This window comes from Haliaeetus leucocephalus, unplaced genomic scaffold (genome assembly GCF_000737465.1).
Source record: "Haliaeetus leucocephalus isolate CR32 unplaced genomic scaffold, Haliaeetus_leucocephalus-4.0 Scaffold577, whole genome shotgun sequence".
NCBI classification, from domain to species: Eukaryota; Metazoa; Chordata; class Aves; order Accipitriformes; family Accipitridae; genus Haliaeetus; species Haliaeetus leucocephalus.
This window is the reverse complement of record NW_010973013.1, coordinates 498,630-518,950: the sequence shown is the minus strand read 5'-3', so window position 1 is coordinate 518,950 and position 20,321 is coordinate 498,630. Positions and strand designations below refer to the sequence as shown.

The 20,321-nt window shown below is 39.7% G+C and overlaps 1 protein-coding gene across 1 annotated transcript in view; it reads left to right on the top strand.

The window, feature by feature from the left end:
• The window catches only part of SUSD4 (sushi domain containing 4), a 31,408-nt gene that overhangs the window by 7,892 nt on the left and 3,195 nt on the right, over window positions 1-20,321 (top strand). Inside the window, exons 3-5 of the mRNA XM_010577839.1 lie at window positions 3,509-3,697; window positions 18,383-18,574; window positions 19,049-19,193. Coding sequence (XP_010576141.1) covers window positions 3,509-3,697; window positions 18,383-18,574; window positions 19,049-19,193 — 526 coding nt within the window. The remainder of the gene's footprint in view (window positions 1-3,508; window positions 3,698-18,382; window positions 18,575-19,048; window positions 19,194-20,321) is intronic.

Below are 20,321 nucleotides of genomic sequence, written 5' to 3'. Positions count from 1 at the left end.
TTGCCAATATTTTTTTCTACAGTTGTAAGGATGTCAGTGATCTGACAAGCTCCACTGTACAGTATTTGAGTAGTGCTGTTGTTAAAATTTTTTTGATTTCTCTTCCCTGTTGCTCACTGCAGGAAAGAAGATGCCACTTTCTGAACACAGCCGTACTTAAAATACTACTTTAAATAGTGCTTTTCGTTTGCTAGTCTAAAATCCGACACAAGACACGTTGCATTTAAAAAAAAAATCAGGGTTAAATCAATCAGAAGTTCAGCAAAAGATCTGATGGGCAACTGACATTTTTGCACCAATTAATTTCTGGAAAGATTTAAGCTTCTAACTGCAGTTTACCTTTCTTTGCCTTGTACAACAGGCAGGGGTAGAGGAGAGAAGCTGACACCTGTTGTTCTATCAGAGTTTTCAGCAGAGTTGTTGGTTGGGTTCACAGTCCATTAAACCCATAGGAATTGACTGAAAATTCAGGATGTGCACAGGAGTGATTTTGGCCAGAAAAGCCTTTAGCCATAGAACTAGTAGTATTAGTAATACGGACTCCCAGCTTCACTTAGACTGCAAGAAATGGCTGGGGGTGAGCCAGCTTTAGTGAATGGAAATTCAGTAAGCCTGGGCTGCTTAATTACCTTTACATTTCTAACACGCATGGGTTAGTACCATTGACTTGGTTTTAAGCAGTTCACGTCTTGGTAACAAGTTTGACCAGCTGAACAGCATTGAGAGATTTTAATTGTCTGTGCTAAGGAGAAGACTGGGTTAGTATTAACATTCCTCAAACCCATCTGTCATCTCCTAAAGCTGGCAGTTCTCTGTAGGCACTTAATTGCACCGTCGCATCAATTTGCCGAGTCGGGGCAGGCAGGCAGGGGAGCTGGGACACTTCTCGGGAGTGACGGTGACAAGGTGAGACACGACAGCCAGGGCTTGGCGTTTCTGTTCTAAAGTGGTGAGATTGATGGGCGGCAAAGTCAGAAGTTACAGGAGCTTAGTTTGTATGGGTCTCCACTGTTAGGACCCTTGGTTTGGGGCACATCAAACTGACCCCCGAGGTCTTGCCTCAGACTATGGCACAGACGTATCACGTTACAGGGCTAGCTCAGTGTTTTAGATGCACATATTGTATCTGAATAGGGCTAACAGAAAAAGGGAGTTTTCACAAACCCATAAAAAAGTGGACACTAGTTTTGGGTATCTTATCAGCAATGACATCATGTGTGGCAGTATGAAGTATACATCTTTGAGAGTGGGTGCACCTCACATCTAATTAAGGTAGATTAAGACTCTTGCAGTTAGGTGAGATGAATACTCAAAAGATTAATTTGCAGGTGCTGTATTTGCCAAAGATGCAGGTGGAAATTTTGTGACAGCCAGTATTAACTGGGTAAGCAAAAGTACCCTAAGTACCCCTTGGTTTGTTACTTTCTTCTGTTGCTGTATTTATACTATGAAACACTCAATTGCTGTTACTTAATATTCGATGTTCACTGCTTCTCAAAATAAAAGTAGTTCTAATAAAAGTTAAGAAATGAACTGCACAAGAGCCAAGTGCTGTTAACTACCAGACAGGTAGAGAATAGGCAATTCAGATTCAAGTTATCTGCCATATTTTGCCAAATTCTGTAAACCTGTTCCAAAATTGTCTCCAGCATTTTCTTTTTGCTATGTCAAGCGCTAATAATATTAAAGGCACTTGTCTACTTGCACTAGGTAGGCTGTCAATTACATTTCTATGGCCCTTTGATTGCAACAAGCAGGGGAGTCTCATGACACCAAGATGCCTTTTTTTCTGCCAGAGCAGTGAGAAAGGGTTGTAGAGCATACAAGGATCTCAAACTATTTTTGCCACAAGATAATAATGATAATTACTGATCTGGAATGATGTGAATTACTTAGCAAAAAAATGTCAAAATGAAGTTTTCAAGCAGCTTGAGGTGTTTGGAGACCTAGGGATTTTCGCAAACACTTGGCTGTCATACAAATTCAAGTAAATCTCTGTCCTGCATTACAAGAAACCCAATAAGCATTAAAATTCTGAGCCAGCAGAACAAAATTTTCCCTGATACAGTTCAGAGAAGAGTAAGCTTGGTCTTGCTCAGGTGGTCTGTGCTCTTTCTGTCCCACTGGAGGCTGCCTATATCGTCCTGTTCAGTGGGCTGCTCAGTTTGCAGGAACCAGTGTGTTATGTGTGGGGCATGCTTGATCAGAGGTACGAGCAGTAGCCAGTAGGTAGGATGCTTGAAGCTTTATTTAAGCAGGGAGACAACCAGCTAGTAAAACAGCTATCAGAACCATTGCTCTGGTAGTACAGGGTGCTGTAAAAAGCTTTCAAGCTTTTTCTGTTGTTTTCTTTTGCTTTCATCCCTCTCCCTCAAAAGACCATTGCAAGGAAATAACCACTTGAAGTGCTGCCGAGACACTTAGATGCCAGTATCTTACAAGAAGTTCTCAGACTGATTTTAGTGTCCCCCTCATGTTTAAAATTATGAGAGTCCTATGAACATCCTTCACAAATTCCTAGTAGTGGTAAGAGACCTATTTATGGATTGCCATAATGCCGCTCCTGTTGGTCTCATAACTTTATAATATTATTTTTCATTCCCTGATTACTAATCTTCTTTACTCCACATTATTGCAAATTAAAAAATCAACAGCGTTACCTATTACCCAGAGGGTCATTTCTAAGGCCATGAGGAATTATTTTTTTCTCTAGTACGAATTCTTATCTAAATACCAGCTCAAAACAGACTGTGAATGACATGTTATAAAGTCATGTCATCTATTAAATTCACTGCTCTTTCTTGCACCAAATATGGTTGGTGAACATTAACTGTCACCACTCAGTACCATCCATGGTACAAATCCCTCAGAATTAATTCCAGAAGTAGAACGTAGTCTCTGACTACATTTACAGTTTCTGGTGATAACAGGTACCTTAACTTTTTGATAACCTAATCTGAGACCTCGTTCAGTGTTTATCATGGGACTGCTTATAGGAAGTCACGTCCCTTTAGACTTTCTCAAACTGGAATTTCAAAATCATTAATTCTGTCTGCAAATCTTTTACAGTTGTGTGCACTTTGTCACAGGAGCAGTTTTAGTATTAAAGATGGTTTACATGCCTGTCAGTTTTAAGAGGAGGAATAAAACTCATGGTTTATATAAATGACAATCTTTATTTCTTAAAGATACTCCCTCAAAAAGAAATTGCCATCTGCTAAACCAGTGAATGTTTGTGAAATAAAATACTGTCATTTTCAGTAAACCTTTCCTGGATTTGCTGAGAGTGAATCCCACGCTAGCAAAGCATGTGGGCTAAACAATAAAAGGGTTTGAAACAGGATAATGAGGCATATGTATCTGAGGGAGATCATGCAGGCATGCCATTCATAGTAGAGAAGATGAAAAATATTGCACTTCTCAATTTAGGAATTATAACCGAGATGTGTGAAGATGACTGAGATAAGCACCGTATAATAAAAGATACCTCCCTCTTCTTAATTTGCAGGTTGCCTGAGGCCATTGGTTCTTCCTCATAGTTACATTAACATATCTGAGTTCGAGTCCTCCTTCCCTGTAGGAACAGTGGTGTATTATCAATGCTTCCCTGGATATAAACTAGAAGGGGCAGAGTTCCTTCAATGCATGTATAACCTTATCTGGTCAGATAGCCCACCTAGGTGCCTTGATGTGGAAGGTAAATGTCTTATTGTTTGCTTATCTTTCAATTGTGCAAACCCAGCATGCTCTATATGATTTAAACTCCGGGGCTCTAACCACGGTTCCACTATATGTAAGGTTTCCACAGGCCACGCAGAGCCTATCTGTTTTTTCTTGCGTGCAACCTGTTGTGGTTCACTGCACCATTAGCTCTTGGTGTTCCCTAACTAACGTTTGCTCTCTCAGTGCACGAAGTGCAAGAGGGGAAGCTCTTAATGATGATTGCTTTGCCCTTAGAATGTAAATTCTTTGCAGCTTTTCTAATAAAAATACTGAGGTAGTTATGGAATCCACATTTGTGTGCAGATGGTCAGTTTCTATAGATACGGATGGATTTTCATGATAAACTAAAAAATACTCCATAGAAACTCTTAGTTTGGGCTGTGCCAGCTGCAAACATTATTCAGTGCTACATGATGCTGCACGCTTGAATATTTGTTGTCTCTTATAGTAGTTAAAGAAGGATTTGCAACTAAAATGACTGAGCTAATTTATTGATTAGGAACATAAAAACCATTCAGTGTGAAACAGAGGTAGATTGTACCAAGCCAAAAGGAATAATCTGTGACTATAGTTGCAGTGCTGGAATGGAGGCTATTGTACTGCATTTATTTTTGCATCCCAGACATTTAAAACAAAGATACTGAATGGATTGCTCTGTACACTGTCGAAACCTTGTGAACTACCTTCCTCCATCTTCATACTGCATCTTGAATGAAACATCCTAGGAAGTCACCAGAATCCAAATACATCCTCTGCATTTCATTCCCCTAAAAGGACTACATTTTTGCTCTATTTCAAGCCTGTAAGGAAGCTATCTATATGTAGAATTTAGCTAAAAGCAATTATAGGAATTCATATGTGATGCTTATGTCACTGAGCTAAATGCTAAGCATTCTGGAAGTGCAAGAATTTGCCAACAGCATCAACAAAGTGATATACTGCACAAAAATAATAAAATGATCCTTATTTTTAACTGACAATTCAAGTTCCAAAATTGAAAAATGCCTTTGCAGTTTTGCAGTGATGACTAACAAGATGATTTTTATTTATTTATTTAGCACACCATAAAGGATTAATCCCAAATCAGCTCTATGTAAGCCATTTTTGGAGGGTTTGTTTGTTGTTGTTTATAGCATGGAAAACACACTAAAAAATTAGAAGGGCCCTGTTAGGCTTAATCCAAACAGTCTAACTGTTTTGATAAAAATTACAATTCTCCAGTTAGGAAGATAAGAGCATTAAAATACAGAAACTGAAATGTATGAAGCAGAAAAAGTTGTGTCTTACCCTCACTTAACACAGGTGAGCATTCCAGGTCCGATCAAAATACCCAAGAAAACTCATGCTCATTGTTTATTGCTTGTATTATAAAGTCACGGAGATGCACTTTTTTCTTGATAATTTAAAACATGAGGTAAGAACTGCTGCCCTGACAGTTCTAGGTTTTAAATAACATGTCAAAAGTTATCATCCTCAGTCCACTATGATGATCTGTAAAGGGGGGATTAGTGTGTGCCAGACACTGGGTCAAGACCATCTGGGAGGCCTCCTGAGTTTTGATTTAGATCCAGCCTCCCTTTTAATCACTTTCTTATTGCTCTCTTTAAATGTTAAAACTTTGCGTGGTGATTTCTGTTGGCGTCCCATCTGTGCATGTATTGAGTGAACCACCGGAGACCAAAGTCTAGAGCATAATGCTTGCAAGAGCAAGTTCTCCTCAGCTTTGGGGCTGTCCCCGCTTCTGTTGGGGCAGGAGAGAGAGCAGCAACACTAAAAGGTCACCGCTGACAACTCCCCTTCTGAACTCTGTTGTAGGGATGCTGCAGCTGGTATGCAGTGAACTTCAAAATTAAATCCACATAGGGTAAATCAACTTGAGATGCCCTCGTTTGAAAGCGTTTGTTCAAGCGATTTATGCAAGGAGTGCCAGTCTCCAGGAATCTTGTTACAATCCACTACTCTCAGTTAGTGGACAAAATTGCTTCCCTGCATATTTTTCATTCTGCACCTTGCATACCAATGCCAAGCTCATTTTTCAGCATTCCTTTTATGTGCGAGGTATAATCTCGCCAAGCAGTATTTTTCACAGAGGAAATCTGCAAATAACAAATTAATTCCATTTATTTATTTCCATAATCAATTCAAAATTCATCCTAATGACATATCCTGCTCAGTGTTTTAATATGGTGATGATTAAAAGGAAATGGTTGTTAGGAAGCTATAGTAAACCATTCTAGAGCTTTTATTCTGCTATAAACAATGCTGATTACAGCCTTCTCATTTTGATATATGTTCTTCTTGAAGCCTTCACAGAAGGAATTTCTTAAATGTGTCTTAAATGCTATATGTCAATCATCTCAGGAATTTTTCCCTCTTTGTTAGGGCAAATAAATTCTGACTGAAGGGTTTGTAGCTCCATTTAAATAAATAGTTACACCAGGGACCACTCAGCTCCCATTGTACAGTCCAGACTTACTTTCAGTATTGCCAAGCACTGAGCTTCCACCAGCTCTGGTGAGAGGCTAATTTTTGCTGATAGGGAAGATTTTTCTCATAATTACAATCACTGTTGCTTTAGTCACAGCAGTGCATAAAAATTGTGTTACCTGGTACTGAAGTGCAGCCAACACTGCAGAGTTATGCAGCAGCTTCTCAGAAACAGCTGTTTGCATCTGATCAGGGAAGTTGTTAGAGCTCAGGCAAATAAGGATGCCTCTAGCTCGGATTGCCAAGTATTTACTGGTATAAGATCCTCTTCTTAAATGCTTGTACCTTTGCCAAATTTAAAACATTCAGATTGATTTTTGAGTGTCTGCCTCAAGCTGAATCATTTGGGAAGCTTCAGTTGAAATGGTTCAGCTATATCTGAGAATGACGGTAGGGGAAATGGTGTTGTTTTACCAGTGCTAGAAAATTTTACAGTCATTTAGAGGATAAGATGAAGCATCTTAACACTGAATTTTCTTCTTCTTTAAGTCCTCCATTTACATCTTTAACTTTCTTAATATACTTTTTTTCTAGTGGAATTCCATAAGTATGCAGAAGGTTTTTAAACTTTCTTTTGTACTGAAACTCGCTAGACACTTCCAAGGATATATGAAAATCTAAGGAATTTTTTATTTATTTATTTATATGATTTTTAAATTATGAATTTGGGGTTAATAATCCATCTGTAGAAATTGATGTAAGTTAGTGATTGCCTTCTGTAAAATCAGATATGCAAAAGATGGGTGGAAAAACCCTTAAATTGAAGATTACTGCATGGGGTATAAACACTAATTGTAAAATCAGATGGCTTCCAGAAACACTGAAGGAGAGCAAACACTTGAAAACATACTCGTATGGAACTCTGTGAAATGAAATGTATAGAACTAGGAAATGTTTATGATATGATACAATACTTTAAGGTGAATTGGAGACATTTGGAGAAATTAAAAAAAAAAACCAAAACAAAAAAGCCTGATTGTTAGTACTTTGGGAACGTGATCTGCATATGATTACACACCTTGCCATCTGGACTCCATATTTTAATCTTTCCTGCCCTTTGGAAGACTTTCAAGAAGACGTAAGGAAATGTTTTAAAAAAAAAGGGGGGGGGGGGGAACAGACAAAGAGAGGAAAGTCTGGAAGGATTTGATAATAATGTTAATGCTAGAATATAAAGCAGTTGTCTGGATAGAGTAATTGGGAATTCCCGGCTTTGTATGTAAGAGTAAAAGGGAAAATAGGCTGATTTGCAAACAACAAACATGATCCTATTATCTGGAATGTCTTGTTTCAGCATCATCCCAGCTGAACAGAAAAGCTGGTCCTGCAGGAAATCAGATATATTGCAATATCAAAACTTCATTCTACATGCTAGGATCAACAGATTCTCTAGCTGAGGTTAAGCTTGAAAGAATGTAAAATAGGAAATATTTCAAATTTTTGTAGGTAGATTCAAAATTAAAATGAAAAAAACATGAGGAATAGACTTCAAAGGGGAGATTTGATGTGTAGAAGAGAGGAAAAACATAGAAGAAAACTGAAGGCACTTCAGAACTCTGGTATACAAAACCACCTCATTGTGAGAAGAGGTGAAAAGGTACAATGGTAAGCAACCACCAATTATAGAAAGGATCCTGAAAATTATAGAAACTATGGAATAAAGACAGGAGAAGGAAGGAATTAAGAAAATTGCACAACAAAGCCAGAAGAAGTGCAAGGGAACCCAAAAAACCCTACCTGGAGCACCAGGAAATTTCTGAAGAACAAAAGGGGCTTAGTCATATGAAAATTAAACGCAGCAAAGTATGCTACAAATAAAAAAATATTCTGGAAAGACAGGCAAAAATACAGGACAGAGCTTTAAAATGATTCTTCTCATAAACCTGAGGACAGACACTCATAGAGAGGGTCTGATAATTCTGACATAGACCCTAGAAAGTAAAGAGCATGAAAGAGCACTGGAGGGGGGTGATGTTACAGGTGAAATGCCATAGCTGCTTAATATTTCAAAACAAAGTAACTTAAACTTTCTAACCAATTACACACAGGATACTTTGAAGGAAAGCTTCAAAAATCTTGATTCTTACATAACAGTTGCTAATGTCATCAACAGTGACTGACACCAAGCTATACATTTGATAAACTATGCTCTCAAAATATTTTAAATTCTTGATGGAACATACAGCAATACACTGAGAAAAAATACCAGTCAGCCTGTAATCAGTTTACGTTCAGGCCTCAGAATAAAGTAAGCAATCCTAAGCCTGAGATATCATACATTGGTACGAATGGATTTCTCTCTGTGTTTCTTTGTTGACATTGAGAAGGCTTTAGATAAATTCCAACATGACAGACTGATACGTATCCTCAGGGAAGATAATGTTGATGCAGCAGATCTCTAGCAGATAAAAATCCTGTAGAGGGAACAGAGGGCAGCAATACAAGCAAGTTGTGAAACACTGTGGTATTAGGAAATTAAGAGGTAGATACCAGGATTCTGTTCTATGTTTAGACCTACTCAGCTTGCAGGAAGGAGGGAGAATAGATAAAATACTGCTCAACTGCCAAAGTTGACATCCAAGTTAACTGAGTTAATGCTAACATAAGATGCATTGATAGCCTTGTTTTTAATAGCTCTGACTAGAGTGGCATTTCAGAATATATTCACTGCCTACAGCAATACTTCTTGCAACTCAGGAACAACAACCAGCAGTAAATGCTCAAATAGCAGCAGCCAACAATACTTGTAAGCACCTTTACTTGGGCAACACCTTTACATCAGTGACACCTTTAGCCTGATGGCCAAAGGATGAAATAGGCTGACAGCGTTTCACCCTGGGGGTGATTTAATCGTAGAACGCAAGTGTGATGAAGAAGTTTAGAAGGATAGTTTTCTTTAAGAAAGTCATTCAATAGTTCTACGTGTTTCTGCACCGTAGACAGTTAAAGATCACCCAGGAGTGCAGAAATAATACACATCCAGCCACCCTGTATGAGTGTGGAAGTTGAACACTTTAAGGAGCTGCTTATAGTGACTTGGAATATCTGGATTTTTGTGCTGTTGGAGAATGCTGAAATTCATCTGTACACCTTTACCCACAGCTGAAGAGGTGTGGAAAAGAGCTGAATTCAGAAAGAGCACAGTGACATGAAATAGTAGGCAGACAAATGATGTTTTTCTATGGACATACTGCTTAATAATCATCCAATCTCTTAACTCCAGCAGGTGTATTGCAAAGTGAAACAGAAAGAAAACCAGACCACGTTTCAAGACAGAATGATACACAAAAGTGGGCTTTTTACAGCTCTCGTGATGAGGGTTGGGGGGGCAGGGTTAGACAATAGTCTCCAAGTTGAAGACATTGTTTGAAGAAGATAAAAACCACTGTATTTCTAAGTGACTGCTCCTTTTTTGCATTGCAGAAATCTTCTTTGATCTTGGCTTTGACTGAAATAGATGCCTTCTCCACTCTTCATAGTTTTTCAAGAAAGCAACAGAACAACAACTTGTAATCTGTTTCTTTTATGTCTTCTGTTTCTGCTTGATGCACAGGACTGTCACAGTAAATCATTGTTTTACACCTGCTCTATCACCTGTGTACCTTTCAGAAACTCTTTAGCATTTCCAGAATCAGCCAGACATCCCAGCTTTTTTATGGAGCCATAATTTCTGCCCTGAAGTTCCACATTAGCTGCCAGATGCATGTAGTGTTTTATCCATGGTGCTTTAAATATGCTGAGGATTAGGTGGGGGAAAGCACACAAAATTTCTCCCTGAGGACTGTTTTATAATATTAATCTTTAACTGTATCTGGCAGGGCTCCTCAGAAAGGAAAAGCACACTACATTGTCTACTTTGAATCAAATATATCTGTGCTTTATGGACACGTTCATTAAATTTGGCTACGAAGTGCGATCACAGAACATCTTCCACAAATGGAGGGGACTGTAGCTACAGATTCTATGCATTAGGAAGTCTATTCACTGCGTAGGTTTGTTCACTTCCAGACATAGAAACCAATATTTAAGGGGTGGCAGTTTCACCAGTCAGTGTAGATAGGCACTTGATAACTAAACATAAATAACAGAAACCAATACTCTTCCGTGTCCTCCTAGTCTTGTAAGCTGGTTTGTGGTATTACAATGCTAAGATCACCTGCTGGTTTTCCTCCCCCTTATTTTTTTCCCAGTAGCACTCCACTGGGAATGGGACCTTTCCTTCTCCCAGGTGGTACAGCTTGATTTCCCCAGCCTTCAGCTAAACCCTGGAATACAGCTTGTCTATTCCAGCATTCCTTCTTTCCGTCAATCCCTGATGACTGGTGTAGGTGACACCACGCAGCTCAAGGGATTCTTGCTTATAAACAAGGAGGAAAAAGCTGTTAAAGAAAGGGAGATTAAAATAACATAAAACCACTGACATGTCCAGCTCACAGTGAGCACTGGCTTCTTCAGACATCCCTGTCAGGTGCTTTTATCTGTCTGATTTTCTTAGCCAGCTTCCCAACAACTCACTCTCCCTCCTCCACCTCCATTCTACTTCTAAGCACTTTGACCTTTTCCAGGTCTGGGGTTGTCCTGTGATGCCTGTCAGATACCCAAACCTTGAGTTATTCTGAAGCTCTCCGATTCCTTCACGTTAGGTGTCTATGCAGTCCCCAACATCTGCTTCTCAAAGTCCTAAAAAAAGACCATTACTGATCATAAAGTCAACCACTCATGAGAAAAGGAAGAAACAAAACTAGAAGCCAGTGATGAAGAAAGCTAGAACAATCTGCTGTAAACTGACTACGGTGCTCCAAGCACTCCCATGTGAAAAATGAGTATGAATATTCCTTAAAGATAATTACAGGCCTTTTGCTAATTACGGGCCTCTTGCTAAAAGAACTCCTAGCTCTCTATTGCTGCAAACTCATCATCTTTTTTTTTTGTAGTTTAAATGAAAATTGCACTTTTTAACTTAAAATTTATAGGAGAAAGATCATCTGGGGTGTGTTTCATCATGCATCCATTGCGAAATGCATTTGAAACTAAAGACTTTGGCATTAAGATGAATACTTCACACGTTGCTGTGCTGGGAACGGCAGGATTGTTGAGGACGAGTGTGAACTTGGTGTGATGCTCCTGTAGGAGCTCAGCTGACTGGAACAGCAAAATGGGCTCCGTAATTTGTAACTCCAGTAATAAGGAAGCTCTGTGTATGATAAGTGATTGTAAATCACCTTCTGTTTCCATTTAGGAATCAGCTAATTTTAAACTACTATTAAAATAGGCTTGAAACTAGTTTTATGCTGTTTCATTTAGGCTCATACAGCTGGTGTCAGGGATAGCAATTTTCAGCAAGATGGTGTTTGTCAGAGCTAGACCAGAGAAGCAGCTTTTCATTAAAAACTTAATTATTCGATTCATTTCACACTTCGTAGAGGGTGAAAAGTGCTTCTCACTTTATGCACGTTGAAAGGCTTACCTCGCTATTGTAGCTGGTACAGAATTACCCAGGGGTGATTGTCTAGGGGCAGAGCAAGCAGCTTGGAGCCATGAGACCCAAGGTGTGTTCCTAGCTGCTTGAACACTGACTTGCTGAATGGCTGAGAAGAAGTTGCTTAACTGTTAGGTGTCTTTTCAGGACAAAACATGTAAGTGGCATTGTGAAGGTTAAGTAGTTGAGAAAGGTTAAGACTGAAAAGAGTTTGGAAATTACTGGCTAAGAATACAATATTTTTAATAATTCTTGCTGTAGGCTTTCAAGAAATAAATTTGCTGGCAACTCCAGAGTTCAAAATAAGCATCTTGTATCTTTGTTACTTTACATCATGTCTACTGTCAGGCTTAATAGGAGTTACATTATATATTGGTGCTCACTTAGTTGTTTCCACTAAACTTTCTCTTCTGGTATTACGATTGGTGCTGTTGTTTTGCTGTGGGAATGAGTAATCAGAAGAGTTCCTCAAAGCATGTCTTCACTTTCAAAACACAAATTCAATGGCCTCAAAGTTTTTCTCACTTATTCCAGCACAGCTGTAATATGCAGTAAGTCTCCCTTCACAATGCCAGCAGCATTTATTATAGGAATGTGTCATTAGGGTATTGTTAAGCTGATGTTCACGATAAATGAAAAGTTACTCTAGTAATGCTTCCTGTTCTGCTAACATTTCTGAAGAATGTCATAAGTAAATTCCTGTTAAGCAGCTGTTCTAGATTGAGATGTTTTGACATGGCTTATTTTAAAGCAACTGGGTTTGCTACTTCCTTCCTTTTAGAAACCTCTTAATTGCTTCTTCAAGCTCTCGACTGGATATGAGTAGTTGAGTCCAACAGTTTTTCTTCCATCCTACTTATAATACTGGACAATTTAACCGGAATTCTTGTTTTGCAATTTTAGAATTAAAATACTTTTGGTTTTTTGCATTACTATAAATGGAAATCTAAGTTAAAAAAATAGAAAAAAATAGAAGAATCCTTTTTTTAATATTTAAAGTGCAGAAGTAATTTCCTTTGCCTCCTCTTCTTCCTGTTGGCCATCCACTCCCCCTTCCCCTATGTATTTCCCTATCTGATATTGCACTAGAAATTCCAATTTTTGTCTACCAGTTTTTGTCTTGAGAACTTTTTGGCTAACAAACAAATCGGTAAATTCTCTAAACAGTGTAGTGTCTTCAGAGTTTAAAAATTCACAACTAACAGCTACTTTGTTTTGAACACCATTGATTTATTTTCTTTTTGTTTGTTGTTTTTTACAAACTCATAACTATTAAGAAACATTTTCCTTTATGAAAGATGCTAATACCTGTGTTCCATCAACTGAATATAGGATATAGGCATTGCCTTCCCCTCCATAGTGACTATCTTATAATGTGTTGTTATGTGTATGTGAGAGGACGAGGAGCTTGAAATCAGGGCTCTGTACTGTGCAGTGCAAGTGTGATTCATGTGCTGGTAGTACCTGTGGAAATGGCCAGGTCTGTCAGGTGAACTGGACAGGGGTTGTTGAGGTATATGAGAGAAAGGCTTCTTGGTTGAGTATTTATTTTATTCTGAAGGTCTGAAGGGTGATGACACTGAAGTAAGCAAGGAACCAAGTTTTATTAGCACAGTATTCATAAAGAAGCAGGAAAAGGAACAAATATAATCTTCATCTTCTACGTTCCCATAAAAAAAATGAATTTTCAGATCCTGTGTACCCAAGCATGTGTTTGTATGAAGGCAATATATGGAAAAGGATCCTTACTAAGGCCCCAGAAGCCAGCCGGTAAAGACTCAGGTGAGGACCAGGTCACCCTAGATGGGAAGACTCAGACCTGCTGGGATGTATCCTGCTGTGGTCTCATGGAGTAAATCATGGGTTGAATTAAACATTGGTTGGAATGCAGTAGCCAGACGACAGGTGTCCAGATTTCTGGTGATAATTAATGTCCTGATAAGTACAAGAACAACAAGTGAAGGTTAGGAGAAGCTCTTGTTCTCTTCCAGTTTGTGCACAAACCAGACAGTGTGCCCACCTCTCTGATTACTATCTAGTGAGATACACCAGTGTTTTCCCCGCACATTGGAAATGGCAGTTTTTCTGTGTCTTTCTCATCATGAAGTTTCCTCTTAATCTTTTCTCACTCTTTGCATAACAAGCAGGCATTCATGGTGTGTTTGGAAGAAGTGTTATTTTTTATTAGGTGCAAATGTCACTAACCCTGTCCATCCCTGTGTTAAACAGAAAATGGCTGGCCTTACACTGGGTTTTTCTGCTAACCCAGCTAACCAAGCAACTAAGGTCCTACATGAAAGGAAGACTAGTAGCTAGAGAAAAAAACATACTATGCAAAAAATCAATGGTAGAAAATAAGCTTCTTGCTTATTCCTACCCCCTTTTTATAAGTAAGTAAGTGCCCTGTATTTCAAGACATTTTTGCTTTTATTTTTTGGCTCATGTACAAAAGCTGGGCAAAACCTGAATAATTTACCTCCTGCCTACTTTGACCAAAGACTAAACCAACTAACCATTGAACTGATTGACTAAAAGGAAGTTTTTGAGCACTGTAAATATCTGTAACTCCACTGTTACCTCTCTACCAGTGGCTTTTAAAAAGTGACGTGACATCTTTATTCTGTGCTATCAATGTTAATTGAGAATATGCTAATGCCAAAAAAATCTCTCCCTCCTACAGTTCCAGTGTCAACAGTGCAGAATTACTGCAGCATCCTCTGGGCAAAGTTTAAAAAGCTTCTTGACCATAATGGGTAGGAAAAATTACTGGCTGAACCCCATTTATTCCTCCAGTGTCTGGGCAGTAAGCGCCCACAGCCTGTGTCACCCTCGCTGTGACCCTGGTCCAAGGGATGTGGCTGTTGCACTGTGGAGGCTGCGATGGAGGGGGCATGTCGTGGGGCAGACCTGCCTTTGCCTCTGCTCCAAGCCAGTGTTTGACAGGGTTTGTAACACAAGGCTCGACTCCCCAGGTTTTAAGCTCTTCCTGAGAGTGCTAATCTTTCATTAACATCAGTCAGAGCAGAAAGCCCACAGCTGATCTCAGAGGAGAGCCCTCAGCTCCAACAGCTCCTAAGAGCAGGCGGGAAAGTCCATCAAAATCGGATTGGGAATTCCTCCCTTCAACTTCCTTGAGTAATAAGTGTCTTGAGCATCCTGGAAGGGACTTATTTGCTATATAAACACATTTGTTCTTTCTTTCTGATGAATGATTCAGCTTTTCAGCTGAGAATGCTGAGCAGTAAAGTTCTGTAAGTCCCCTTACAGTCTGTGGCCAATTGCTCTACAAAGTCAAATCTGGAGACCCAGGATCACGTACTGCAGAACCACCAGCAGACACTGCCTGAATTATGTCCATCCCTCTGACAAGCTCCAAAGTTAAGGGCACACGCATGTGGTCTTTTAATGTTGGTCATCAGAAGATATTACTGGGTTATCCGTGCTGGATGTTGTAATTAGCACATTAAAGTCTCAAAAGCCTTATGAAGTGAAGATGCTGAAAGCTATTGGTAGTAAAGATTTGGTGTCATATTTAAGAACAGCACCTAGGTCGTTTTTTAAGCTGTGAGAATTTTCTGAAGTAGAATTCACTTTGTTTCTATGCTTATGTATCGTTCATACTGCTGTCAGCTTTGACAGTGAAAATGTACTTGTCAAACACACTTTTATTTTAATCAGTTTGTGGCTATTTTCATTCTGTGAGTTTGATGCATTTGCCTGAAGTCCGTGGCCTGTAATTTCCAAATACCATTAGGGTCAGTCACTGGGAATGCTAGAATTTTACCTTTCCTAGAAAACTTCAGTGGGCTTAGGTTTGCCACCTGAGTTTTCCTCCATATTTGATCTGACACATTACTTTAATCTGTGTAACCAGTATCATACACTGGTATCCAGCATAAATAAGGGATGTGACCCTGTAAGATGACTAGCTCTGCACTAAAAATCTTCTGTCTTTGAGAGCCAAGAGTGTTCCGCGGCCCTCCAGATTTCCATAATCTTGCTTTTCTATGATCAAAACTAAGGCCACTTCATGGCTGTCCTTCCACTGACTTTAAAGGATCTTGGGCCAGGATGACCATGGGAATGGAGCGAGTTGAGAAAGGGACTGGGTGTATGACTAACTGCCCAGAGCCCAAAGCGAGTTCATTTTTGGTTGTTTGTGATGTATCTCATTTGACTTCATTTGGAAAAAGAGGCTCTGAACCTGAGCATTACTGATTGTACATGGAGGCCAGTTTGCCCATGCAAATGTTGAGGGATCCTCAGACTGCATGAACGTAAAGTTCACAAGAGGTGGGGAGGGATACCCCAAGTGAGTGAGAACCCCTGACTCTGACAGTCCAGTTGACGTAAGAATGAAGCACTGTTTCAATTGAGCTAAACGCCCTCATTTTCAAACCCGTTCAATTGCATCTGCTGGTTGTAAGAGTGTTTAATGCAAGAGCTGTTGGCAGGTACGACTGCTTAAAACTTGACTCTAATTCATGACTAATGCTCAGCAGTGCATTAAAGAAGTGTTTGCAGAAGTTTCCAGGCAGCACCAATGCATGAGCATTTCCCTTGAAACATGGAGGGTGTCAGTGGAAGGGGTGGCACTTTTTTTTAGCACTGGGGACATATCCTACACAAAGACTGATGCTCTTGTTTTCAGGTTTTATAAAATACATCTCCATTTGTAAACAGACTGCCAGCTCCGTATCTGGGTTGTCCCCACAGTGTATTGTTTTTAATCTGCCTGGAAATGTGTCATTCCTGAGCTGATCTACGTTGCTGGGACACCATTAGGAGGTTAGGGATGAGACAGCAGGTACATTGCTGGAGAGGAAAAGTTATTTCTCTGAGTGTTGCTCTTTGTGATAAGGTGTGCTCTACTTGCTTGTTGCTAGAAAGGTACTGGGCATCTACACATCTCTTGCAGACTGCCGTAGCTTGGCAGAACTCAGTTGCAAAGAAGCTTAAATTGCTGTCTTCCTTTGTTCTCATGCTTTAAGCGTAGACAATAAAAATATACCAGATTTCCTTATGGCAGGCCAGAATTGTTGCTTTCGCACTGATCATTTTCTTTTTAATAGAAGAATGATCCCTGATATGGACAAAAGGTGCTTTCCTACTATTTGTCTGACACCTTTGCCCTAGTCTTAAGAAAATTGTTTTCCGTCTTGAGTTAACTTCCCAGTAAAGCATTCCTCTGTCTCGTGGGCCCAGAGACTTTGGAAAGTATGGAGAGTATTGAGGATGTGAATTTTTATGTGAATTACTTGCTCTGATTTCAAGTTATTATTAAGCCTTGCCAGTGAAAATGCAAACAAAACCATGTCTCCAGGGGATGGGGAATAGACATTACTGCACATTGTAATCAGCCTCTCTTAAAGATTCATTTAATATCTTGTGTATTTTTTTATGAAATGCATTATTCATGTAACAAGATTCACAGAGAGAAGCAGTCGAATTGTAATTTCTGGGAAGATTCTTCTTGCGAGATGGCATTTTCATTATTTAAATCAATGCAGTAGGTCTTGCCCGCATGAGGGAGGCACGAAGTGAAGGGAACAGCCTGTAGATGGGGCACTGAGCCAGTTAGTTGCTGGCTCTGATGGGAAATAAAACAAGCCATCCAGTAATTTAAGCCCTTTTTGGGTCAGTGCATAGCCATTTGAGACATTATTACACTTTGTAGGGTTTTTTTCCTCTGTGTTAAAAGCACTTAAGAAAATAGTAATCAACTAACACTTACTCAGTGGAAAAGTTTCCTCTCTTATGAAAATACTGCTTGCGAGCCGCTTTCCCTGCTGCTGTTTCCTAGAGAGTGCTCCCTTGGTTCTCCATTGAGGTCATCTGCCCAGCCACGTGAGAGGACATTTCTTTTCATTTCAGGGCCTACAATAAAAGTTGCCCATGTTTATATTGCAATTTTCTCTTATTTACCTAACCTTATGTAAACAACTGTACTTAATTAATGCAGGGTCAGCCTCTGTTGAAGACCTCACTCCACCAGCGGTCCTACTGAGATCAGTAGGGCTGTTCAGAGATAACAAAACACAAATAACACCAGTAGAGTTTAAGCTCAACTTAATAGTATTACAGCGGTACAGACTGTAAGTGCTTAAGCAACATTGCGTGCTGTGCATCTCTTGCAGCACGGTTGATAGCAAACTTATTTTTAAAAGTGAGTATTTAGGAATTTAATTAGTGCGTATAACCATTTAGTTACGTTAATGAAACAAAAAATAGGATGTTACAGCTGAATTTGAGACGCTTGATAAGGAGAGGGATTCTCCTTATTTTCACTGTCCCCCTCCATCCCCATATAGCCATCTTACAGGCATACGTCCCCCCTTTTGTCTTCCTCTCGCTCTCCCCTTCCCCCAGAGGATGGGAACCTTCCCAAGTCCCATCTCTCAGGCCTTTAAACAAGGAGGTGACAGCAGAGCTCGCTGGTGTCAGTGAGAGCCGAAAGTGACCCCCGGCACGTGTTGCCAGGCGGGAGGTGTGTGCGCATCCCTCCGCTGGTGCGGACGGGCACCTGGCCTCCCAGCAGCAGCGGTCTGGTACCGCTGAGACAAACCCCAAACGGCGGGGAGCCTGAAAGGGAGCCTGAAGCGTGCCCTGTGCATTCTGACAGGCTGAAGCTACCCAGTGGTGGGTTGCTGGCATTAATGTCTTTCTCCTTTTCTCTTTGTTTATTTGCCCAAGTTTGTCCACTACCTCCAATGGTGAGTCATGGAGACTACATCTGCCACCCGCGGCCTTGCGAGCGTTACAACCACGGGACGGTGGTGGAGTTTTACTGTGATCCTGGTTACACCCTCACCAACGACTACAAGTACATCACCTGCCAGTACGGAGAGTGGTTCCCCTCCTACCAAGTGTACTGTGTCAAAACAGGTAAGGGAGCAGCAATGGCATCACTCCTATCCGTTTATAGTCCCTCTTTTTTAGAGCAAATTTGCTGGTCTCTAATGCCTGGTTAACTTCATCTGTTTCATGGTTAAGTGATGAAGAGGCTATTAGATATAGTACATTTCCGAGATCCTGAATGATCTTAAACCATTTCAATTGTTAGCTCTTCAGATGTATTTTTTAACATCTTCTGAATATTTTTATATGTATATAAGCTAAGGTCATGATTGCACGTATAAAAAAAAGTCAAGGGAAAAAAAGCAAGGTCCAGACCCTGTAGCAGCTTAATGTTAAGGTTGCTTTTGGTATATGGCATTGGGTTCATGTGTGTTTTTACAAGATATGTATAAAAGATGTGTTTTCCTCACTAACTTGCACTTCTGAGTATTGTTGAAGTATTAATACAAAATAACAACAGTAATAATCAAGCACAACTCTTGTATTGCCTTTTTGTTACAGAGCAAACCTGGCCAAATACACAGGAGACCCTCCTAACTACATGGAAAATAGTGGCATTTACTGCTACCAGCGTTTTATTAGTACTGCTACTGGTTATCTTAGCCAGGATGTTCCAGACCAAATTTAAGACACATTTCCTTCCAAGGTTTGTACTGTTTTCTTTTTTTTTTTTTTTTCCAGTTTTCACATTCAGCACTCCTTGCTGAGGAGACGGAGTGGCTCACGAGCCTTGCAGACACCTTCTGCTGCTGCTCTGAGCAGAAGCCTCTGAACCACCGTTGTGGAAGGGCACCCCCAAAAACCCGCAGTAGTCCCTTCTGCAGCTAAGATAAAAGGCAAAGTTTGCCAGATTCGCTTTGGGAGTAATTACAGCTCTGGTACTGAGAATTGCTGCTTCTGCATATAAAAATAGCTGACAGTATTTTTAAATACTCATTTTGAGGTGCTGGGGGAATTAATTTTTTAACTACTGTAGACTTAGTAATGTAAGTTTTAAGAAAGAATTTCTTTTTTCTCTATGGACAAATTTGTATTAAAAGTTTGCTTTCCCTTCATGAGTATTATTTTCATCATGATTCATAAACATCTCCTGCATCTTCCTTTATTTCCATAAAATACTGTGCAGCTATGAGCATTTGTCATTGATTCTCACAGCACTCCTCATGAAACAGGAAGGTGGGTATTACTGTTATTATTATCACCTTACAACTGGAAAAACAAAGGCAGGCATGCTGAGTTTTAGGCAAAGCTAGTATTACATTGGGGTTTAGACTTGTTTCTAGTTTTCAGTCTGCTCAGTTTGCTGTGGACCTTGACTGTGTGACTTCTCTTCTCCTGCGCTTGCTTTTTCTCGTCTTTATTCTACTACATGCAGAAAGGAGAGTTGAAAAAGCTGTATGTCAGTAAATATGTCCCCATGCCAATGCAGCCGAAAGGACTTGGTGATCTTAATGTTAAATAAATGTGTGTACATAAAAGTATACAGATTATATAAGTGATGTGTAAATTTATATACATACATGTGCATATTTACTGTATATAGGGAATAGTATACGTATACATATATAACTAGGAAGACCTCTGGGGTAATGTGTTGCACTATGGGTAGCTTTATAGCCCATACTTGTCTAGCTTACTGAAATGGCTTTCTGTCCTCTCCTTTTCAGACGTTTTCATGTCCTAAAGGTACCTGGGATCAATTCCCTCCTGCCAGGACTATACTGTGATTTAATTGGCTACTAAATGGATACTTTAGGGTTTAACAGACCTTCCC